Below are 22,735 nucleotides of genomic sequence, written 5' to 3'. Positions count from 1 at the left end.
CCTTGATTATATTTGAACCACTATCCACAATCACAGTTAGTGGACCTGGTCAAATTAAAGGCTGCGGAAACAAATGACCAAATAAAGTTCAATACAAAAATTATTGTTGACAGGAGTAGCAAATAAATAGATATGCATAAAACACAGTGTTACATAGGACAAATAAAAGATAAGATCTAAGGTAATAAAATATGATAAACAGACAACTAATAGCTTAAGCGATAGAGATCATTCATATTACAAAATGGCATCAGAGTTTTAACTAATAATTTAAAAAGTGCAATAGTAGATCATTCATATTACAAAAGATCATAGTTTGAACAACTAAATATAAAACTACTAGATAAGGCATCAAAGTTTGCAGGGCTGTAGGGCCAGCAATTCATAGCTTCATCTCAAATCATCTTGGACACTCTTGGATGCAGGTTGACATCATCAAGATAAGGCATGTACCCCACACTAGAGACAATATCAAAAAAGATCTTCTCATTGCCAACTCTGGCATAGTGCCCACGAAGTCTTTCGGCCTTGTCCTCGTCAGGGCACAAAATAAAACCAAAGTTACGGGAAGGATCGGGAGCAATGCGATAGTTAGGAACTTGCTTTGATCCAACAAGGCGCTGCAAAGCACGAACAGTCAGCATATGCCGATCAGTTTGATTGGTTTCCTTTGACCATGCCAAAACTAGACATGTCTGAGAGCCTTCTTCAATTCCAAGATAAGTGAAATTTTCACGCCGCATGAGAACAAGATCCCTCCTAAAAGCATCTGGCTTAAGCTCAGATAACTGAAAATACAGAGAACATTGTATTAATTGACTGTGAGATGTTAAATATTCCAAATTACACACAATCAAAAGCATCTAAATCATTTAACTGAAAATAACAGAGCATAATTAAAAACAAATTCTGAACTTAAGATTAGAAGTAAAGCAAAAAATGAACACAGCGGCTAAATCTACCAACATGCTTTCGATATTCAAAGTAAAACGCTATGAAACATTAAACACCTGATCAGATTACAAATTATTCCAGAAGTTCCAGAAGGAACTAAAGTCGCTAGAAAAAATAGCACATAGAATATCAAAATGATTGTAATTTATTGATTAATTACACCCAAAACCCAAAATGAACAGAAATGACAGTGTTGCGAACACTATAATTTGCAATAAGGTAAACTGTCACTACAATGTGTATGTAAGAAAGAAATAGACTACACTATAAACTACACTGTAAAATGAATATAAATAGACTAGAAAAACAGAAATGAACTCAACATCTATACTCAGATATAAGCATACAATAAGTAGAAAAAAGAATAAATTAGTTGAAATGTTATAAAAACAATACCTTGTTGAGGCCTTCCATGATCAAAAAAGTAGAAGTTTCTTGACACCGTACTCCTTGTAGTCAAATTATCTTAGCAAAGAAATACAAAAAGATTCAAATAAGATGAATGTAACTAGTGAGCAAAATAATTATATGATTCAGATAAACTATACAGGGAACAACTGTTTAACATTGCTTATCTTCTGAATTTTACAATTACAAAGACAGTTACCAAAACTATGAATTACAACAAAATATAGTTAGAGTGACAGCTACTGAGAAGGTGTAAATAAAAGCTTCAATATTTGTCACTACATAAAAGGAGAGAGATGATCCTATAAACAGGATTGACAGGAAAAATAAAAAGAGTAGGAAAAAAATAGGAAATCAAACAAGAGAGAAGAAAGAAACAAATCTGACGAATCAAAGATGATAAGCTGGGGGAGGAATAGATACAGAAAACAAAAAGGGGAGGGAAGCGCTGGTTTCACAATAAGAAGGGGTGATACAGAGATAGCAATAAACCAATGTGCCTTCAGAAGAAACTAACCTGGCGAAACATCAGATGAGAAACAGGTGAGGAGAAAGAAACACAGAGGGGGTGGGGAGAAGAAGAAACAAACCTGAACAGAGAGGGGGTGGGGAGAAAAAGAAACAAAACGAAGATGCCGAGAAGAAGATGAGAAGCCAGGAGCGATGAACAGACAGAAAAATGCAATTTATAGAAGGAAACGTGAAGAGATGGAGAAGAGGAGGCGCGGGAACCGAAGAGCCTACGCCCACTAACACAATTAAAAACTTGGAGAAAATCTGGGCCGAGGAAAAAGCCCAACAAATAGGTTCAGCCAAAAAATAAAGCACAAATAAGATGGGCCATAAGAAAACAAAAAAAACACAGGAATAAGATGGGCCATAAGAATAAGATGGGCCATAAGAAAACAAAAAAACGTAGGAATAAGATGGGCCATAAGAATAAGATGGGCCATAAGAAAACAAAAAAACGCAGGAATAAGATGGGCCATAAGAATAACAGGCCTAATGCAAAAAGCTGAACGATAACCATGGAAAAACAAAAAATTGGACCAGAAGAGATGAAGAAAATAAGAAGGCCCAAAAAACAAAATGCTGCGTGACTTGAACAACAAGAAGATCTCCAAAAAAACATACCTTTTCCACGTACACAAAGGAGGAGCACGTCTCGTGCTCTGCTATCCAGGCGTCAAAAAACTGGATCTGCTGTCCAGATGAAAGAGAAAGATGGGGATGAAGCAGATAGATCTGGAGAGGGGCCAAATCAACAAAACCAGTTGATGCAATTCCCTGCAGAATTGAGGATTTCATCAAGCCAAAGCAACTACCAGTATGAAGTAAGTAGACTATCTGTTGAATCTTGAAAAATATGGAAAAGAAACAAGTAGATCTAGTGTGGTTATGAAAAAGAGAATATAGGATCTGATCATAACAGATTAGAAACATGTCTAATTTTATCATGTTTGATTACAGGAAATTGGAACGGGAACAGGAACATGGACCAAAGACAGTGGAAATCAAGGTCAGCATACAGATAGATTTCCAATGTTCAATTATGAATTAAGTTCAACAGGGCTTTTGAATCAAACATGGACAGATGAACTAGACAGCATCATCAATGCAAACAGTTTGCAATTAACAAACACAAACCAACAGCTTGGGCAGGTAAGAAAGAACAACTTATCTTTTCATTCATGCATGTATATCCTGCTTGATTGATCCAAAACAGATAGAAACAACAAATCTGAAGAAAAAAATTAACAAGATCTATAAATTAACATATATATGATTTCAGGGATTCTACACAGGACTGTTGATGGATCAGATCAAACTATCACAAGAAGATGAAAGCTCTCTAACCAATAGCCAGGTACAAAACAAATGAAAAAGATGTTTGCGAATGAAATGACAGTGTAGATTTATTAAAATTCTTGCAAATGTAGACTGTAAGTTTAACTTAAGTTTACTGTATGTATCTGATCAGGATGAGTATCAACAATATTTGGAGATGCTGAAAGGCAAACATGTATCACGGGTAAGAAACAAAGGAAATAAATATATCACATATTCTATTAATACTATATATTGTTAATGTGCACAAAAAAATGTGACATGCAGAATTTGCAGATACAGAGTAGCACAAATGGATCAAATAACAATGACATGAATGAGACACAGGATGAAGAGTCAATGAGGATAACCACAATGCAGAGTCAAGGAGAAGATAAAGAGATGGCCCCAAACATAGACGGCATGGCAAGTTTTCAGGTTAAAATTAGATAAATAATGTCTATGTTTTATAAAAATTAATTACTGCCACAATGGAAATAAGTTAATGAACCTGACTATTTCAGAGAGATCAGACGGGGAGACATGAGGAAGAGGAAAATGACATAACAATGGATGATGGAGTATGTCAACATGAAATTTTCAGCACAATCAGTTTACAAGAGGTAATGCAACTTATAATCATATAATATAATATAGGGTACAAATAATGAGCTTGTTAAGATAAGATATAAGACAAAAAACTGGAACTGAAAAAAATTCATATCAGCTGCATGCAGGTGGAAATGCCCAGGATGAAACATCAACTACATCAATGCAGATAAATGAAGGACAGCATGATGAAAATGATACAAATGGCAGCCAACCACTGACAGAGGAGGAAATAGAAGAATTTCTAAAGAGTGAGCAGCAAGCTGCAGCAGAAGGGAACAATGCGGACATAGACAGCAAATACACACCTCAGATTGGACAAGAATTTAAAAGCAGAGATGATGCCAATCATTTCTTCTCATTTTATGGGTTTCTAGCTGGATTTCAAGTAGTTGTTTCACATGTAGCTAGAACATCAGCAAAGAACAGGAACAAGGAGATATACAAGCAAGAAATGAAATGTCATCGCTATGGGAAGCAAGAAAAGAAATCTGAAGAAGAAAACACAGAAGAAACTATGATGGAGGATGGCAATAGGAAGGACAAGACCAAAAGAAAAACAAATGTACAGGTCAAGACAGACTGCAAGTGTGTGATGGTGGTTAAGGAAACATTGGGGGTCTGGAAAATTATTAGACTTGATTTAGACCACAACCATGAGCTCAGCCCATAGAGGAGAAATCAGTTGTTCAGTGGGAAAAAATACATGACAGATATGGAGAAAGGGATAATAAGGACACTCAATGACAACAATATACCTACAAGAAAAATGATAGCTATCCTGTCTTACCTGAGAGGAGGATTGACAGCACTGCCATACAAGACAAAAGATGTGCAAAATCTGAGAACAAAAATTAACAGAGAGGTTACAGGTAATGACATGACACAAGCAATGGACTACTTCAGAAAAAGAAAAGCAGAAGATCCAACATTCTACTACAGGTTCCAAGTGGACAATGACATGAAGGTCAAAAATCTTTTCTGGAGGGAAGGAATATCACTAAAGTGGTATGCAGAATATGGTGAATGTGTGAGCTTTGACACTACGTACATGACAAACAGATATAACCTACCATTTGCACCATTTGTTGGGATAACAGGGCATGCACACACATGCTTGTTTGCATGTGCATTCCTGTCAGATGAAACAACGGAAACATTCAAATGGGTGTTTGAAACATTCCTAGATTCAATGGGAGGAAAGCATCCAAAGTCTATTATAACAGATCAAGACAAAGCAATGAAGTCAGCTATAGAAAAGGTGTTCCCAGAAAGCAAGCACAGAAACTGCTTCTTCCATATAAAATCAAAATGTTACAACAAGAATTTAAGATGCTTTGCAGCAAATAAGGGCTTACCAGAAATATTTGAAGACACAGTAAACTTCTCAGTGACAGAAGAGGAATTTGAGATGCTGTGGCAGAAAATGATACTTGATTATAAGCTTGAGAAGAACAAGTATTTCACCAAAATGTGGGAGACAAGAAAAAGGTTCATACCTGTGTACTTCAAAAATGACTTCTTCCCATTCATACAGAGCACTGGAAGGAGTGAAGGAACGAATGCAAGATTCAAAGACAATGTTGGACCTACATATAGCATTGTCAGTTTCTTGCGTGAGTATCAAAGAATAGTGGACAGTATAAGAAACAAAGAAGAAATAGAAGACAACTTCAGCAAAGAGAAGACAACAAAGGAATTGCACTATGGGTACACAATTGAGCAGCAAGCAATGGATCTATATAACATAAACATATATTTGAAGTTTATGAATCAATTGAGGCTGACAGAAAGATACAAATATAAGGAAACCGAACAAGGAAAATGTTTTGAAGTGTGGTACAAGTCTAATCAAATAAAGAAACATCAGAGAATTCGGAAATACATAGTGGCAACAGACTTAACTGAAGGAAAGGAGGAGTTCAGCTGCATATGTGGAAAATTCAACAAAGATGGCATCCTTTGTGCACATATCCTGAAAGTTATAGTTGAAGAAGAAATTAATAAAATACCAGAAAAGTATTTCATTGATCGTTGGAGGAAAAAAAATACTAGGTTTCACATTACTCATAGTGAAGGCTCAAATACAACTCATGAGCTACTCAGATTTAACATGCTATCCAGGAAAGCAGCTATATTGACATCTAAGGGTGCAAAAGGACAAATTGCAACAGAATACCTGACAGCAGAATTTGAGAGGATTGAAAATCATCTGGACACCTTGCTAAAAGAAAGTGATGGACAATCAGCATCAAACATATCAGAAGATGCAAGGCAGGTTTCGACAGACGTGAGTAACCAAGAAATAGTCAGGCTTGGAGATCCAACTAGAATTCAACAAAAAGGGCGGCCAAAAAACCCAACAAAACTAATTCCAATGGTGGAGCAGCTGAGAGCTAAAATGGCAAAGGCAGAAGCAAAATAAGTGAAGAACAAAAAAACACAACAATCAAGTAAGATATCTTGTTTTGAACTACCAGAATAATACACACTTTATAAGCATTTCTAATAGAAGTAATAAATCTAAATATTTTCATTGTGCAGGTCCAAATGGTAAATGCAAAAAGAAGATGAAGAAAGGAGAAAAACAGAATGAAGAAGAAAGTTAGAACAAGGGAGCACAGCAAATGGGAGCAGAAAAAAATACAAAGAAAAATTGAAGATAGCCAAAGAAGACAAGACATGATCTGAGAGTGAAAAGAAGATATTTTATGTACTACAGAATTCTGGAATAAAATGTAATAGACAGTAGACAAACTGTTATTTATCTATCCTATTACATCATATATGACTAATAGGCAAAATGGTCTGATGGTGCTACTTGATGGTTGTAAGAAACAGTATTTTGCAGACTGCTTGCTATGCTGTAGGTTTTCAAACAGTATTGGAACTATAACTATTGTAGAAATCTGGATCAGAAATTGGCAATGCAATTACAGATCCTGAAAAAGGAAATAGAAACATGTATAAGAAAATTTATAAATTGCAGAAAAAATATTAATACAAATAAACAGGGGAATCATAAGCAAAACATGAATGTAGGAAAATACCTGCTGCTTAAACTCAATAACACGTTGTTTCATTCCTGAGTTTTTGGGCTGGAAAACTAGATCATTTGCAATCTTGATTCGGATATTGGGGATGTCGGTAGAAGAAAAGACAGATGTAAGCATGGATCTTGGAGATATCCAATTTTCGATGAACATCATAGCATAAATTCCTGAATCAGTACTGCAAACAAAAAGAAATTATTATAGTGACCAAAAGAAATGGAAGGGCTGTCAACTAGAATAAAGAGAAAAAACTTACGTGTTATCAAGAGGTTGTTCAGGGACTGCTGGATAAATGGTATCAAAATCTTGGAATCCCATTTCAACTTGCACATATTTTTCCCAATGATGCTCAAAAGAAGATATCTAGATAAGGAAAAAATAATGAGAGTTGACAGCCAGTTAAACCAAAGTACAACAAAGATGGAAAAAAGCTAACCATGCGTTCACGAACAATTTCTTGAAATTCATCATTCTCCTTGTAGTAAGAATCAAGAATCACAAATTTCCTGTCTTTAATATCAACAACAAAGACAAACCAGTGATCCTCAAAGCAGGTTGGGAAAAAGAGCTACAAAAAATTTCAAGAAAAAATTACAGTAAGAGTATGAAAAGAAAATAAATATGAGCAGAAGAAATAATGAAACATTATATACCGCATTAGAATGGTTTAGAGGTCTAGCTTTTGATGATCTTTTGAAAGCACGAGCCAAAACATTCTGATCAGCATCATCAAAATCTTTCAAAAGATTCTCCTAAATGAATTAGAAGCATGAATTTAAAGAAAAGATCAATGTGAAGTATAAGAAACAGAAAACAAGATAATTAAAAATAATAATAATTTTGAGCCACTTACACCAATGTTAGCAAAGATGTAATGCCTCTTCGAAACATCTGGATGACCATTGGGTTTTTGAAACAAACTGTAGCAAAAGGCAGATACAACAAAGGTCTTGACTAAGCCATCAGGCTTAAGGGATTCACCAAGAGACCAGAAAGTACAACGAACACCAGAAAGATTAACAGCATCCTCGCTGAGTAAATTAAAAATAATATGAACATATAAGTTACCTGAAAAGGTACAACAAACAAAAACAAAATGAACTGATAATAACAAGATAAAATGTATATGGGAAACCCACCTCTGGAACTGTGAAGAAGCCAGCTTGCAAAGAATTTTATAGTTGAGAACCTCAGACTTGGAAACAGAGAATTTGTTGGTAGCTGTAACATAATCACGACAATAAACTTTAGAAGCGACTGCAAAACGTCTTGGCCCATGAAGTGGCAATTTACCTCCAGTTGAGGAATCAGAAGGTTTGAATCGAGAGCTTGGTTGAGAACCAGAAACACCAACTCTCTGAACAGATCCAGGTGTTTTAGTACTAGATCGTAGGTTTGAATTATACACCTCTTCAGACAATTTAGACATAGCTTGAACATTGGCAGCTAAAGAAGATTGGCCAACAATTTCAACATCTAGACATTCCTAAAAAAAATATAATGAACAAAATCTATGAATTACATCGAGACAAAGTTAAATTTACAGTATATTAGGAGGTGTAAATGAAAGGACGGAATGCTGTCACTTTAGGGAGGGGGATTGGAAAATTAAGAAGTGTATAATACAATATTAAACATGTACAGTCAATCTCAAGTAAAAACAATATAAGTACTGAACAATAAAATATATAAAAAAGGAAATAAATAATAGAAAACATAAAAGGAAAAAAACCTTTTTCTTTGAAGAAGAAGGAACAACTTCAGTGGTAGACTTAGAATTGGATAAATGAGAAAATAGAGCTTTCAAATTATTAGAACGAATTCTTGGGGTAGTATGAGCGGTGAATTCCAAAGTCTGCATGACAATAGGAAACTACAAAAAATAGATCTAGAGAAATATAACAAAAATATTGGAGAAAGAAGATATACAGGTAGGAAAATATAATAAATACAAACAGAAAAGAGGAGTTACCTTTTGAGATGATCGTGGCGAAACATTTTCTTGACCACAGTTACTCTGAAAAATAAAGTTTCAGACAGATGCATAAAAAAGTAAAATACATAAACAATGAAATAAACAAATTTAACATACCTTTAGGGAAGAAAGCCTTGATAGTTTAGGTCTAGGGGAAGGAGAAACAGAGTCAGGAACATAGTTGGGGTCAGGATCGAGCATGATGACATCACTTGGGCCAACATCTTGTGCAGCAAACGAAACAGACTTATTAACTCGATTATCTAGAGGGGAATTAGTACAATCAGATAAAGGAGACTTCTGAGACGATTGATGATTTCCATGAACTTTAGAAACAGAGTCATCAAATTTCTTGTACAAACAACGATACAAAGGATCTGACAAAGAAGAATAGACTCAGGATATTACAAAAATAAAATGAAAAAAAAATATTTATAATAAAATAAGGATAATAAACATTTATAAAAAGAATAAAAGAATTACAAACTTACGGTCAGCAGGGTAACCAGAAGGAGGAGGTACAAAACGAGAAGAAGATTTCACAATTTTAGCTGGGGTTGAATCATCTAAAAAAATTTAACAAAGAATGAAAAGATTAAAAAATTGAAAATTTAGGGTTCAAAATAAATATAGGTTTGAATAATAGTAACTTGGCTTAATCAACTTCTTCATTACTCTATCAACAGAGGACGGACCCGGCTGATATAATTGAAGAAAATGATAAAACAATGAACAGAATATTAGAAAATATGAAACAATTACAGAATTATTAATACATATAGAAACTAAACAAAAGGAAGGTGTACATACAGTTGAATTCAATGGTTTCAATGATGAACGAGGCAAATTAGGAACCGGCAAAGACACTGATCTATTCGAATCATCGTCAACATAATTAGAGAGGACAGATTTCAAAGAAGGGACCTAAAGGAATTATCAGAAAGGTAACAATTAGAACAAAAATATAAATAAAATCAATATAAAACGGGCATGAAAAAATATGGAGTTAAAACCTTTTGAGAATGACACTTGACATTAGGAGTTGAATATAGTCTTGATCTTTGCAGCTCATATTGAGAAGAGCATCCAAGATTATCACCATCTAACAAAAGAAAAAAAGCTATAGATCATAACATTAAAATTAAACAATGAAAAAATGAGTAAAGAAAACACACCTATGGCACCATCAGTGCTAACATTTAATTCTGCAGAATTATCCTTAGTATCTTCAGGATGCAAATTGGGTGTATTATCAGCAGAGGTGGTTTCAGCAGGAGGAGTACCAGAACCTTCTTCATCAAAGCAATGAACAACAAGCTTGATAAGATCAAGAATTAATTTTTTAGCGCGAGTATCAATGGAATAAGCATGCGTCAGAAGTTTGCAAAATGTTGACTTCAAATCTTCAGGTAAAGAATTGACGGCATGAACATCCATATTAATAGAAACACCACAATTGAAGCAGTAATTCTGAATAAGCTTGCAAATATTGGTCTTCAAAGAATCAGGAAGCTTGCACCCAGCATGAGAATCAAGCTTGTCAACAAATGAATCATCCAAAAACTTTGACAAAGGATTGAACAGAAACCTCAAGTCCTAGACACATAAAACAAACAAATCTGAGAAATAATCTAAAAAATAATACAAGAAACAAACTCGATGATTAGAAACAAACTAAATACCTTAAAATAGCAAGTACGAGAAACATCAAGTAATGGATGATATCCATAAGAACCATTAGATTTTAAATCATACTGAGAATACTCCTTAATCATGCCGCCTTTCCAAACAGATATACGAGGCACAGAATCAGAAACTTGACGAGCACCAAAATCAACAAAATCTAAGTACAACACCTGTGTACAACAGAAAAATAAATGAACCAAAAAAATAAGAGGAATGCATATAAAAAAATAAACATTAGTACACAAAGAAAGCTTACAGCAAGATAATAGATGCAACCACCAAGAGTACCGCCATCAGAGTCCAAGGAACTTTTACCACGGTTAAAACTCTTCACACTATCCAATAACCACTGTAATATATATCCAGCAAAATCATACTGCTTGACATTTTGAAGATCTTCAAAAATACCAAAGTATTTGTAACTTGGAGCTTGAGAGGAATTAGGGCACAAGAAACTAGCCATAGCAACCAGAATAAAGCAGATGAAAAGATCTTCATCAGACATAGGATCATGATTCAGAAGCTTATTTGCAAAGAAACTAACAGATGGTATAGATCACTTTCCAAACTTTGATAGAACAATAGCTTTTCCAGTGGAAGGATCAGTAGGAAACGACAAGTCAGTTATGGGAACACCAAGAACTAAGTGGACTGATTCCCTGGTAAGAGAGATAACTTTGCCATCAATTACTATGTCACCAGACCTATAGTTCACAAGTCTAGCAACCCACTTAGCAAACTTGTTAGGCACAAAGCATTTGTCAAACTGAAGAAGGCACCCAAATCCAAAATCATCAATGACCTTCTTATGTTCTGGAGACAATGACTCAATAACAGATGAGAAATTTGAAACTGAGAATCTGGTAAAAGCATCTTTAGACTTTTTGACAGTGTGAGCCTTTTTCTCCTACAGAAAAATTTAGATTGAACAAAAACATGTAAATAAAACTGAAAAATACGAATGAAACATACAAAATACAAACTACAAAATAAATCAGATAAAGTGTAACCTCACGACTCAGAGCCAAAGCCAACTTCTCCTTCAAAATTTTGATTTCAGTATACTACAAATTATAGATACAACAAAGTAAACATATCAATAAAGATAGACAAAGAGAGAATATCAGCAAATCATATAAAGGGAACACAATTAGCATTAAAAGTACCACAAACCTCCTTAAGAACTTGTTTATAAGCAGCACGCTGGATAGACTGATTATCTTCAGAATATGAGCGCTGCAGCAAAAGAGATAATAAAAATGACAGACAAATGAAAGAAACGAAACCATCAAATTAAACAAGTGATGAAATATAAAATAATAAACTTACATCACTCTCATTGTGACCATCATCTAAATCTTCAGATTCTGAATCAGATAAAGCTTCAAAATCCTTGTCAGAATCATCAGAACTACCTACATCTATAACCGCTTTACGCTTCTTCCTTGCCATCTTAACTAAAAAAGAACAAATAATACTGAACTTAAGGCAGCAAATCAATTAAATTGGATGCAAAAAAAGCTACTACTAAACATAACTGAAAGGGACACAAAACAAAGCTACTATTAAACGAAACTGAAACTGACTAGAAGCCATAATAATTATCACAAAGCAGTATAAACAATAACTAGTCAACTAGCCTAATACAATGTTACAAACGAACCATAAGTTGAGTGCTACTAGCAAAATAAAATGAGTAAAATATAGAAGCATAATTCCAGAGGACTAAACAAGGAACTTAACAAATTAGGGGAAATCAAAACTGACGAAAGGCTAATATCACGATCACAACGCCAGGGGGCAAACAGGAAAACAAAAATGCAAACACACATATGAAAATAATTCTATAGTGTAGAAAATAACAGAATTTTGGAAGAGTAGGGTGAACCCCTCAAATGTCGAATGCCAAATGCAAAATGACACCTTGGTTACATAAGAATTACAATAAGATGGTTATCGTAACTAGAACAACTATGAACTGTAACTGGACAATTGTAAGGCTAGAAGTATACTAATATTTAAACCAAAAACATTAGAAATTGAGAAAGGACAACAGACTAGAATTTGAATAAGATGAAGGAAAGCAAAAGAAAAAAAGGATCATGCTTTAGAGTAGGAGCAAGAAACAGATGATGGACAAAAATGAAAGGGGAGAGATGACAACTGAAGAAGAAAGAATGGCAACAGATGAAATCTAGGATTTATTGGGCCACTGAAATAAATAGAAGCCCAGCCCAGATCAGATAAATGGGAGTAAAATAGCCGATGCAAATAAAAAGAAATAAATAAAAATAGAACACCAGCCCAAATAAATGAATGGGCCTTGAGTTTATTGGGCCATGAAAATCTAGGATTGCCAAATTAACAGGATAAAAGGAAACAGACATGTACTAAGATCAATATACTGAGCACTGTATATTAAAAATTAGAGTAATAACTAACAAGAACAGGAATAACCAACTAGATAGATATGTACTAAGATGAAATCAAGGGAATCAGATCAAATTCACTGACTAAACATTGTAATGATAGTGTAATGATCACTGTAGATATAGTCTACGAACACTATCAACATCATGACACTGTATATTTAAATGACTTGATAACAGGAAAATGTGAGTGACAGAAACAAACATAGCACACAGAAAATGAAATTTAGAGAAAAACTTAAATATTTAATATGCAGAGAAAAACATGCAAATACTAGCTACTAATTATTCAGTACCTAGATAACAAAGCAGCTACACTAAATTATTCTCTCGTTGGAAGGGTTAGATACATTAGGATATGTTCTTTCCACTTATATGAGATATGAATGAAAAGCTACCCAAACCACCAAATAACCTGGGTAAGAACATAGAGTTCCAACGAGAGAAATCTCATATACAGAAAAGGCACGATTAAGTGGGAAGAATACAGCAACTACAAATAAAATCACCAAACAGGAATGCACCAACCCGGAATCGACATGAGCAGCTGTTGAAAATGACTGGAAAAGGAACGAAATCGAACAACGGATATCCATTACCAACGATGCAAATCGACTGGAAAAGACCCTAAATAGATCTGCGAATCTCCATGAGCAGTGCTGGAAATAAATCGACAAGCAAAAAAATCATCAAGGAACCGATGTTACTTTAGTCAAGAGGGGGAAGTGAACTAACACAGACGAAGAGGGGGAGGGTTGCAGGGGTCGACGGGGGCAACTGGCGGTGAGCAAAAGCACGAACAGAATCAAACGCGATCTGAAGAAGACAAGCAGACTGAAGAAGAAGAATAGAAAGGGTCAAAATCGAACAACAAATCAACAGCGCCTCGCCTCCATGGTTGCCACCTGCAACGACCTGATCTGCCTGCAAGACGCCGGCCACGGTAGCCGCTCTGCCCTCAGGCTCACTACTGCCAACCCCGTCACCAGCGAGGAGCTGGCGCTCCCGCTGCTCCCCTCGGCATGGGGGCTCCTGGGGTTGTAGAGCTCGAAAATAGATCAGAAAAACAGCCAAAATCAACAAGGACAACAAGAGATCCAACACCAGTAGAGCAAACACATGGAGATTAGAGACCGAAAGCAACTAAATCGACGGAACAAATGGAAAAGAAAGCAGAGATCGGGAGGGACCCTAGAAGGAATCGCCTCAACTGGACGAGAGGGAAAGGGGAAAGCGAAATGCCATGAGAAGGGAATCAGGCACCGAGAATAACGGAATAAAAGAAGCAGCGCGCGGACCAAAATACGAACAGTAGAGAGACCCCACATGTCAGAGAAATAACACTAAAACTGAGTACAGGAGGGAAAGAAGAGATCAGGATGATTCAAGAAAAATATAGGACGGCCTCAAAATCGTGTGAGGAAGAGCCATGAATCAATCGAGTGACAAATCAGAAAATAGCGGTAATCAACTAACAGATCGCCATGATAAAGTAGGTTAAATTTGTGAAAATAACAACTAAAATATACACGAAGCTCAATAACATGATGAACATAGAATGACCAAATCGAGCGCATATCCACACATGATTAAACTTCAACAAACCCTAAATCAGAAAGGGATCCGACAAAATAATGAGAAACAAAGCCTAATCAACACACAAAATAGCCTGGCAATCCCTACTAGAAGAGTCGGAGTTAGTGCTAAATAACTAACAAAATAACCAGACAAGTATGTTGCAATCGTGAAACTAAAATCACAAAATAAACGGATCTACACAAAAGGGATAAAACCAGAGATTACGGGAGGAAGAAAATGAACAGTAAACAAGGGGAAACTAGGCGCGGGCGCCGACGCGAGCAGCAGCAGCACCACCACGCCCCCCGGCACCGCTCCCTCCCAAGTGCCACCTCGTCCTCGGCCTCGGTGGCTGGACGCGCGGCCTCCGACGTGGGCCGCCATGCGCGCTCCAGCGGAGAGAGAGAGAGAGCAGAGAACACATAACACACGCATGCAGCTTAGACGCCAATGAAATCGATTGAGAGAGGGCGAGATGCAGGCTAGCTATTCAGAGGACAACAGCTAGAGCTGGCCGTGGCCGAGCACAATGGAATCCCAATCCCCAAACGCAGCAACAGTTGGGGAGGAACCCACGCCCACGCCATGCCTGCAGAGAGAAAGAGAGAGAGAGAAGGGTCCAATCCAAGGGGAGGGGCCGGATCAGATGCATGCGCCGGCCTCCTGCTGGGATCTCTCCTATCCCGCAGCAACGCCTCACAGATCAAATCAACAACAAAAACCACAAACAAGGGAGCAAATCGAAAAGAAATCAGGGAGGAGACGACAACAACCTGAAAATCGCCTCACCTTGCCGAGCTACGAAGGGAGCGGAGCTCACAAGGGAGAAGAAAACGAAATGGAACTGGAAAGAAGAATGGGGATAGAGCAGCTAGAAATATCAGGCGGCAGACGAAAGAGAGGAGAGAGAGAGCAACGGGAAGATAAAAATAAAGAGCGGGAGAAAAGAAACAAAAGAGTGCGGAACTAAAAAATATGGAGCCCACATGTCAGACAAAGAAAACAGAAGAAGGAAGCGGGTGGCACAGATGAATGGCAACCAGGATCGGAGGGCCAGAAAATCGAGTGAGAGAGAGGCTCAAATCACTTGAGTGATATATAGCTTTCCCTCTTTTTTATGGTTACAATGGAATAGCTCTATGGATGTATTTGTGCATCTAACAGATAATAGTTGACCAAAAGTGCTCCTCTGAAGAATTACTTATTGTACCCCAACACGTGAACCCACAACCATATGTGATTACGGAAAAGTCAATGAACTAATGAAAGGATAGCAGAAAGCATTGCCATTTTTTTAGCGGAAGCAATACCATGTTTTCTGTTGCATGATTACTGTTTCTGTAACACAAAGCAAAATAACTTTGATTTGCTACGTATAAAGCAGACTTAGCAAACTCATATATATTTCACCTGTTTGTTGTGTGTAATAATTTTTAGCATTGCTCATATCTGAAAACAAAATGATATTGACCTCTTTTCACCGAATGAGAAACCATGTTTGTTCCATTTATCATGTTCACCTGTTTGCTCCATTCAAAGTTGAATGAAACACTTCCTTTGTGCTCTACGTACGAGCTGATTGCTTTTGTATCCACTTGCATGGTATTATTGTGGCTTGATTCGTCAGACGGTGTCTGGACATTGTTGCTGCTACAATATTGGCATTTGTGTGGTAATCATCTAGCTCACCTGAGTGAAGGCTTCTTGCTTGGATGAAGAATTGAATATTTGTATTTCATCGCTGTATGATGCGAGGAACAAACACTGTCATTTTGGACTCATGGCATGAATGCCATGTTCAGAATTCTAAGCTTGCAGGTTGCAGGTGTATTTTGCCTGTTCGGAATGTACTTATGATGTTTCAGGGGTGTTATGCTGTTTCGTTGTATGCAATATTGTGTAAATGTGTGTTGCTCTGATCAACCTTTTGACGCCTGGGACATGTATGCATGCATTCACCCATATTGGCGCCTCCAGTGCTATCTTCCAATGCGGTTGGATACAATAAACGGAGCATCTCCAAGAGTGGCTAAAAATTGAAGTCCTAAATTGTCCATTTTGAGCTGTTGCTAAAAAGTAAAAACTATTGGGAGGGGGCAAACCTCTTTCTCCAACAGTTCCTAAAAATTAGTTCCAAAAAAAATTAATTGATGCCACAATATCCATCCGCGGGCTCAACTTTTGATCCAATTTGGCATGATCCGCTGCAAGCAATGTCTGCTTTTGCTCACAGGTCACGTGAGTCCAAAACCATCCATTTTTCTCGTTTCTTATCTCTCCTCGGCGGCGGCGCATCACGCTCCTGAGCAAGCTGTGAGGCCGCCGGACTCGCAAGGGCGACGAGGTCATGGCACCGCACCGGCACAAACCTCTGCTCGTTGGAGGATCAGGGCACCGCAACGCTTGCGGGAGGCGAGTCACAGATCAGGGCTCATCGGAGGTTAAAGGAGAGGGGGTCACGGCGTCGGCGCAGTAGTTCGGCAAAGGAGTTGAGGTCACGACACAGGCAGTGGCGGATCTAAGGGGGGCTGGGGGGGGCTCCAGCCCCCCCTACTGTCCAAGCTGCAATGGATCCCCCCACAGCCCCCCTCCAATTTTTAGGAGCAATGGTTGAAGAAAGGGGGGGCTGGAGGTTGACGATGACCCCTTCCTCGCGACTTGGGCCAGCTTTGATGGAAAATGAACAAACCTGCTCACGACAGCCCAATTAGAAAGCCCAATAGACGCAGCCCCAATTCCCCCCTCCACGGCTCCACTGGCCAGTGGCCACCAGCCCAATCCGGCCACCAGGCACCACCGCACGTCCGCACATCGCCACCAGCCCAATCTCTCCGGTCTCCAATCCCTAGCACTGCCTCCCGGCGGCGCGAGGCTGAGCGCCCGAGCGGCTGGCAGCGGCGCCCTGGCGGTTTGCGGCGGCGGGGTCGAGCGGCCGACGGGGGCGAGCAGCGGCCAACGGCGGGTCGGCGGCGACTGAGAGAGCGGTGGGGGCGAGCTGGCGCAGTGGCGCGGCCGCACGCCTGGCAGCAGTAGCACCCGTGCCGTGCAGCTAGGCAGCAGCGCGGCAGGAAGAGGCAGGCAGCAGCCAGCAGTGCAGCAAGCAGTGCGCAGAGGCAGAGGTAGGCAGCCGGTCAGCGCAGCAGGCAGAGGCCCCAGCAGGCAGCACTCATGGCCGCCAGCATCTCTTGCCCATCCTTCGCTGTTCAACCATCTCTTGGCAACTCTGAGTCTCTGACTGGTATGGTAGCTTCTCGGTGTACCTATTTGATTTGACTAGAGTGGTTTACTATTGTTGTTTGCCTGTCACTCATATGATGGTTATCTAGTATTGTTTAATTTCAATCAGATTTGTTTGGGCTACATCCTGTATGCGTGCTGGCCTTCTGCTCTTAAATTTTTGATATACAGAGTGCGTGCCACACTTGACTGCCACCATTCACCAAGGTATGAAAGCCAACAGCCCCAATTCCACCTATTTTCAATGGTTGTCAATAATTCAAGAATTAAATCTTCAATGTTTATTAATATTTTGTAGAATTGCAAGATGTCGAAGAGAACATTGTTCACCTATTATTCAAGCAGTAGCAGCACTCCTACTCCTCCAGAAACTAATGCAAGGCCCCCAAAAAACCGCAGAGTAGAATTTTGTGCATCAGATATCATTAGTGACCCTGGATTGCGCAAGCCAATTGATGAGTATCCGTTTGAGATTAGAGATCAAGTTAAGAGGGCATATGCTTTGAGGGGTCCAACTCAACAACCAGTTGGCTTTACATTTCCTCGCTCATGGCAAAGTGGTGAATGGAGATCTTTTCAGCAGCATTGGTTTGGGACTTATGATTTGCTGGAGTATAGTGAGTCAAAGGATGCAGCATTTTGTTTTTATTGTTATCTTTTCTTTGAGCCAGGAAAGCCCGATAAATGGGGGAGCAGTGTCTTTGCAAAGGTCGGTATAGACAAATGGAAGGAGGCTTTGGAAAAATTTGATAAACATGATGCTTCACATTCTCATTGTAATGCAAGACTGAAGTGCGATGACTTTATGAATCAAAGAACAAGTGTCACTCGGAAATTTGAAAAGCAAAGTAAGGAGGAATATAATCGATACAAGACTCGCTTGTCATCTTCTTTAGATGTTGCAAGGTTCCTCATACAACAAGGTGATGCTTTCCGTGGACACGATGAGTCCTCTACTTCGCTCAACAAGGGAACATTCGGAGAGATGATTGACTGGTACAAAGACAAGGTCGAAGTGGTTAAGGATGCATATGATAAAGGCTCTAAAAATTGCCAGATGTTGTCTCCTTTTATTCAGAAGGATCTTACAAAAGCTTGTGCAGAAGAAGTCACATCAGTGATTATGGATGAGATTCGTGGCAGGCGATTCTCGGTGCTTATTGATGAGTCTCGAGATGTATCTATAAAGGAGCAAATGGCTATGGTTCTGAGGTTTGTAATCTACTAGAAACTCTGCATTGTTTCCTTTCCATTGTATAATTTTATATTCATGCTAAGTTGCTAACATATAACTTGATGTGTAGGTTTGTGAATGATGAAGGAAAGGTGCTAGAGAGATTTCTTGGACTTAAACATATTGGGAAATGTACATCTATTGCATTGAAAGAAGCTTTGGTCGGTATGATTTCTAGCCACAAGTTAAGCATGCGTATGATTCATGGACAAGGTTATGATGGAGCTTCCAATATGAGAGGTGAATTTAATGGCGTGCAGAAATTGGTTCGTGATCAAAATCCTTATGCCTTCTATGTGCATTGTTTTGCCCATCAATTGCAATTAGTGGTTGTCGCCGTTTCAACTTCTACTCCAGCTATTGCAGATTTTTTTTAACTATGTCCCTTTGATAGTCAATACTGTGGGTGCATCTTGTATGAGAAAGGATATCTTGCTTGCAAAACACCATGATAGTTTGTTAGAAAAATTAGAGAATTGTGAGATTGCCACCGGAAGAGGTTTAAACCAAGAAAGTAGCCTTGCTAGGCCTGGAGATACTAGATGGGGCTCCCATCTTAAAACATTGCTTCGTATTTTGGTTATGTGGGAGGCTATATTGGAGGTGCTTGAGATTGTGAAGAAAGATTCCATTAAACCTACATGTACTAGTGGTGCTTTTGGTCTGATTAGTAAAATGGAAAGCTTTGATTTTGTGTTCATCATGCATTTGATGATTGAAATATTGAGCACCACAGATACTTTGTCACGTGCTTTGCAAAGAAAGGATCAAGATATTGTCGAGGCAATGCATTCTATCATGAGTGTGAAAGAGACCTTGCAGGATATGAGGGACAATGGATGGGAGCCGTTATTCAAAAGAGTGAAGTCATTTTGTGATAAAAATGAGATTGAGGTGCCAGATATGGATAAGGAGGTAAATGCTAGAGGGACATCTGCACGTAGAAGGCAAAAGGTAACAAACATGCATTTCTACCATGTTGAGATTTTTCTTGCTGCCATTGATGCCATTTTGACCGAGATGAATCATCGATTTAGTGAAGCTAGTTTAGAGTTGTTAGTATGCATGGCTTCACTTAATCCAAGGAACTCCTTCTCTAATTTTGATGTGGATAAGCTTGTGAGACTTGCTGAAATATATGCTGAAGATTTTGATGTCGGTGATCTTGCGGTGTTGCCAAGTCAACTTAAAGCATTCCACCAACGTGCTAAAAGAAATAGAGAGTTTTTTGGGTGCACAGAACTTTCAAAGGTTGCTAAAATTATGGTCAAGACAACCATGAATACCTCTTACCCATTGGTTTATCGGCTCGTTGAGCTCACATTGATACTTCCAGTGGCAACAGCTTCGGTTGAGAGGGTTTTTCCAGCTATGGCTCTTTTAAAGACGGATTTGCGCAGCAAAATAGGGGATGAATGGCTCAATGATTTGATGATATGCTATATTGAGAAGGAGATATTTAGAAGCATTAGTAGTGACAAAATCATACATCAGTTTGAAGATATGAAAAAACGTCATAGGCTTGTGTCTAAAGACAATTTAGTGGTATGCTTAAATCTATTTGAATTTCATAATTTTTTGACATTATTATTTGCCCGTTCACTTATTTATTTTGTCTTGTGTAGATTGCTCCTCATGGGGAAGAAGAATAACGGGTGTCATTGTCAGCACGTCTCAGTATGTTTTGGTTTCATGTTTTTTAATGGGCAAAACTTCATATTCGTCTTTTGCTACTTCTTGTAATGTACTTATCTATGTTTTCATGAACATGTAGTTCTAGTATTGGTCTAGATTGTATGCTGGCAGTTGGCTTCAGCCCCCCTATCATTTTGTCCTGGTTTTGCCCCTGGACACAGGCCTGCTCGCCGGAGCAGAGGCGGAGCTCGCGGCTCCACTGTTGGCAATCATACAGGGATTGGGAGTGCAAGCTATATTTGGGCCAAATATAGCTTGGTTGGCTGTAAGAATTGGGCATGCGGGAATATTGAGTATTTGTTTGGGCAACTGTTGGAGCCGTGTTTTGCTTGTCTGTGTCCAACACTAATTTTTGGAAGTAAATTTAAGGCACTTTTGGAGATGCTCTTAGGCTATTAGGAGCATGTTTGGTGTGCATCCATCTACAGTGTCACACACTTTTCTCAAACCATGCTAAGGGCTCGTTTGTCACGGCTTCCGTCGGAGAGGCTTCAGCTTCGTGACACAGCAACATACACTGTGCTACACTGTGTTGTACTGTAGCAAGAATCTACATCGAAAACCAAGGTGCTATAGCCAACTACGCTGGGAAAAGCTAGTGAAGCTGGAAACTGTGACTTCGACGGCTCCGTGCTACAGTGCACTATAGTGCTGCTGCAGTAGATGAAGCAGGTGAAATCGAAGCGGTGCCAAATGAGCCCTAAATAAGATGTGGCCAGTATAAGACTAATATTGGCAGGTAGGATGCTAGGCTGAGGGGAAACGGGAACAAAACTGGTCATACTTTCCCTACCCACACAGAGACAGTGGATTGTATATCCATCCATCCGGGATTGATTTCTTCTCTTTTGTGCATCTAGTGTGCGATTATATTATGTTAAGGCCAGCATTAGGTTAGGTGGTTGTAGACCTGGGCATCCTTCGGGCCGGGTCGGGTTCGGGTCGGGCCAAAAAAAGCCCGGTGTTTTTTCTAGCGGCCCGTGCCCGACCCGACCCGGTGGCCGGGCCGTAAAATTGAGCCCGCACCCGACCCGACAGCCAGTCGGGTCGGGTCGGGTCGGGCCGGGCCTATGTAAAATGTCGGGTTCCTTCGGGGTTTTCGGGTTTCGGGTCAAAATTTTTAGCCCGTGCCCGGCCCGTCAGTCATACCGGGTCAAAAATTTTGACCCGAGCCCGCCCATCAAACTCTTCGGGTCGGGTCGGGCTATTTTCGGGCGGGTTGGGTCGGGTCCGTCGGGTCGGGCAGCCCATGCCCAGGTCTAGGTGGTTGCCTCGGGAAGTGGCCAGTAGTGGCACAAGTACTTGCGAGGGACAGTGCAGTCGACGAGTTTCGATCTCTCTCTTCTCTCCTCTCTTCTCTCTAAAGGCTTACCATATGGCCATATATATCGATGCTGTTTTTTTAGGGTATTTCCGTGGTTTCTGTGTTGGATCCAAATCCCTGTCGTTGCCTAACCTGTGAAATGTTGAGGCTTAGGTTGCCAGAGCGTTGGTGTGTGCGTTTTACCGCATGGTACTCCAGCTGCTATTCTGCTAAGGAAAAAGTCTATTTTGTCTCCCTTAACTTTCACCAAAGTCTGATTTTCCTCCAACTATAAAACCGGACATATGACCTCCTCAACTTATCAAAATCGGACAACTTTCCTCCCTGAGTGGTTTGAGGCTGAGGTGATAGCGGTTTTGACAAATTTTTTTATTTTTCATATGTGCTAACTTTAGAAGTAATAAAGTATCACCTAGAGAGCTCTCAAAATCATAATATTTCACAAAACACTAAACCAAACCATGGATAACAGTACAATAAGATGTGCAAGGTTTTGTTGATTAAAATTTAAATTGCTGTATTTTAAAAGGATGCATAATAAAAAAAATTCCAAATTTTTATGGTCTCCAAATGATTGGTATCTTTGTTTGGCAGATGCTACGTACAATATATTATATATAGCATGTGAAAACAAATATATATAGCATGTGCCAAACAAAGATACCACATCAACAACGTTTAAAAGGTTACACATATAATGTTATCAAATTGAAATTAGGAAACACA

At 38.9% G+C, this 22,735-nt stretch overlaps 5 protein-coding genes and 1 long non-coding RNA gene across 6 annotated transcripts; 2 read left to right on the top strand and 4 right to left on the bottom strand.

The window, feature by feature from the left end:
• Positions 1-245: 245 nt before the first annotated feature.
• LOC120651410 lies at positions 246-4,915 on the bottom strand. Its single transcript, XR_005666165.1, has 3 exons — positions 2,497-4,915; positions 1,351-1,419; positions 246-788 (listed from the first exon to the last, which is right to left on the bottom strand). It is a non-coding gene; the product is annotated as an uncharacterized LOC120651410 (long non-coding RNA).
• Positions 4,916-5,038: 123 nt separating this feature from the next.
• LOC120647987 (protein FAR1-RELATED SEQUENCE 5-like) lies at positions 5,039-6,223 on the top strand. The gene has a single exon (XM_039924778.1). It carries the CDS (start codon positions 5,039-5,041, stop codon positions 6,221-6,223), a length of 1,185 nt encoding a protein of 394 aa, XP_039780712.1.
• A 248-nt stretch (positions 6,224-6,471) lies between these two features.
• Positions 6,472-8,280, bottom strand: LOC120647986. Its single transcript, XM_039924777.1, has 8 exons — positions 8,145-8,280; positions 7,991-8,072; positions 7,705-7,882; positions 7,505-7,603; positions 7,288-7,419; positions 7,108-7,214; positions 6,849-7,029; positions 6,472-6,740 (listed from the first exon to the last, which is right to left on the bottom strand). The coding sequence occupies exons 1-8, from the start codon at positions 8,278-8,280 to the stop codon at positions 6,732-6,734; spliced, it is 924 nt and encodes a 307-aa protein (XP_039780711.1). The 3' UTR covers positions 6,472-6,731.
• LOC120651408 lies at positions 7,738-11,045 on the bottom strand. Its single transcript, XM_039928886.1, has 11 exons — positions 10,769-11,045; positions 10,509-10,682; positions 10,002-10,422; positions 9,840-9,928; positions 9,637-9,750; positions 9,477-9,525; positions 9,318-9,392; positions 8,944-9,203; positions 8,584-8,868; positions 7,991-8,337; positions 7,738-7,882 (listed from the first exon to the last, which is right to left on the bottom strand). Exons 1-9 carry the CDS (start codon positions 11,015-11,017, stop codon positions 8,740-8,742), a joined length of 1,560 nt encoding a protein of 519 aa, XP_039784820.1. The 5' UTR covers positions 11,018-11,045; the 3' UTR covers positions 7,738-7,882; positions 7,991-8,337; positions 8,584-8,739.
• Positions 11,046-11,089: 44 nt separating this feature from the next.
• Positions 11,090-12,414, bottom strand: LOC120651409. The gene is made up of 3 exons (XM_039928887.1): positions 11,842-12,414; positions 11,686-11,748; positions 11,090-11,576 (listed from the first exon to the last, which is right to left on the bottom strand). The coding sequence occupies exons 1-3, from the start codon at positions 11,962-11,964 to the stop codon at positions 11,388-11,390; spliced, it is 375 nt and encodes a 124-aa protein (XP_039784821.1). The 5' UTR covers positions 11,965-12,414; the 3' UTR covers positions 11,090-11,387.
• Positions 12,415-18,063: 5,649 nt separating this feature from the next.
• On the top strand, positions 18,064-19,772 carry LOC120647985 (zinc finger MYM-type protein 1-like). Its single transcript, XM_039924776.1, has 2 exons — positions 18,064-18,968; positions 19,061-19,772. The coding sequence occupies exons 1-2, from the start codon at positions 18,064-18,066 to the stop codon at positions 19,365-19,367; spliced, it is 1,212 nt and encodes a 403-aa protein (XP_039780710.1). The 3' UTR covers positions 19,368-19,772.
• Positions 19,773-22,735: the final 2,963 nt, after the last annotated feature.

The sequence above is a fragment of the Panicum virgatum genome, chromosome 9K (assembly GCF_016808335.1).
Source record: "Panicum virgatum strain AP13 chromosome 9K, P.virgatum_v5, whole genome shotgun sequence".
Taxonomy (NCBI): Eukaryota; Viridiplantae; Streptophyta; class Magnoliopsida; order Poales; family Poaceae; genus Panicum; species Panicum virgatum.
Note: the sequence above shows the minus strand (reverse complement) of the source record. Positions and strands in the feature narration are given on the sequence as shown.

Coding starts and splice junctions, on each gene's coding strand:
- LOC120647987 (XM_039924778.1), top strand. CDS start 5,039: ATGAAGTCAGCTATAGAAAAGGTGTTCCCAGAAAGCAAGCACAGAAAC.
- LOC120647986 (XM_039924777.1), bottom strand. CDS start 8,280: ATGTCTAAATTGTCTGAAGAGGTGTATAATTCAAACCTACGATCTAGT. Junction 7,215..7,287: donor AAATTGTTCGTGAACGCATG/GTTAGCTTTTTT, acceptor TTCCTTATCTAG/ATATCTTCTTTTGAGCATCA. Junction 7,030..7,107: donor GAACAACCTCTTGATAACAC/GTAAGTTTTTTC, acceptor TTTTGTTTGCAG/TACTGATTCAGGAATTTATG.
- LOC120651408 (XM_039928886.1), bottom strand. CDS start 11,017: ATGTCTGATGAAGATCTTTTCATCTGCTTTATTCTGGTTGCTATGGCT. Junction 10,683..10,768: donor GTTGCATCTATTATCTTGCT/GTAAGCTTTCTT, acceptor TGTTGTACACAG/GTGTTGTACTTAGATTTTGT. Junction 8,869..8,943: donor CAAGGCTTTCTTCCCTAAAG/GTATGTTAAATT, acceptor TTTATTTTTCAG/AGTAACTGTGGTCAAGAAAA.
- LOC120651409 (XM_039928887.1), bottom strand. CDS start 11,964: ATGGCAAGGAAGAAGCGTAAAGCGGTTATAGATGTAGGTAGTTCTGAT. Junction 11,749..11,841: donor ATGGTCACAATGAGAGTGAT/GTAAGTTTATTA, acceptor CTTTTGCTGCAG/CGCTCATATTCTGAAGATAA. Junction 11,577..11,685: donor ATAAACAAGTTCTTAAGGAG/GTTTGTGGTACT, acceptor TATAATTTGTAG/TATACTGAAATCAAAATTTT.
- LOC120647985 (XM_039924776.1), top strand. CDS start 18,064: ATGTCGAAGAGAACATTGTTCACCTATTATTCAAGCAGTAGCAGCACT. Junction 18,969..19,060: donor CAAATGGCTATGGTTCTGAG/GTTTGTAATCTA, acceptor CTTGATGTGTAG/GTTTGTGAATGATGAAGGAA.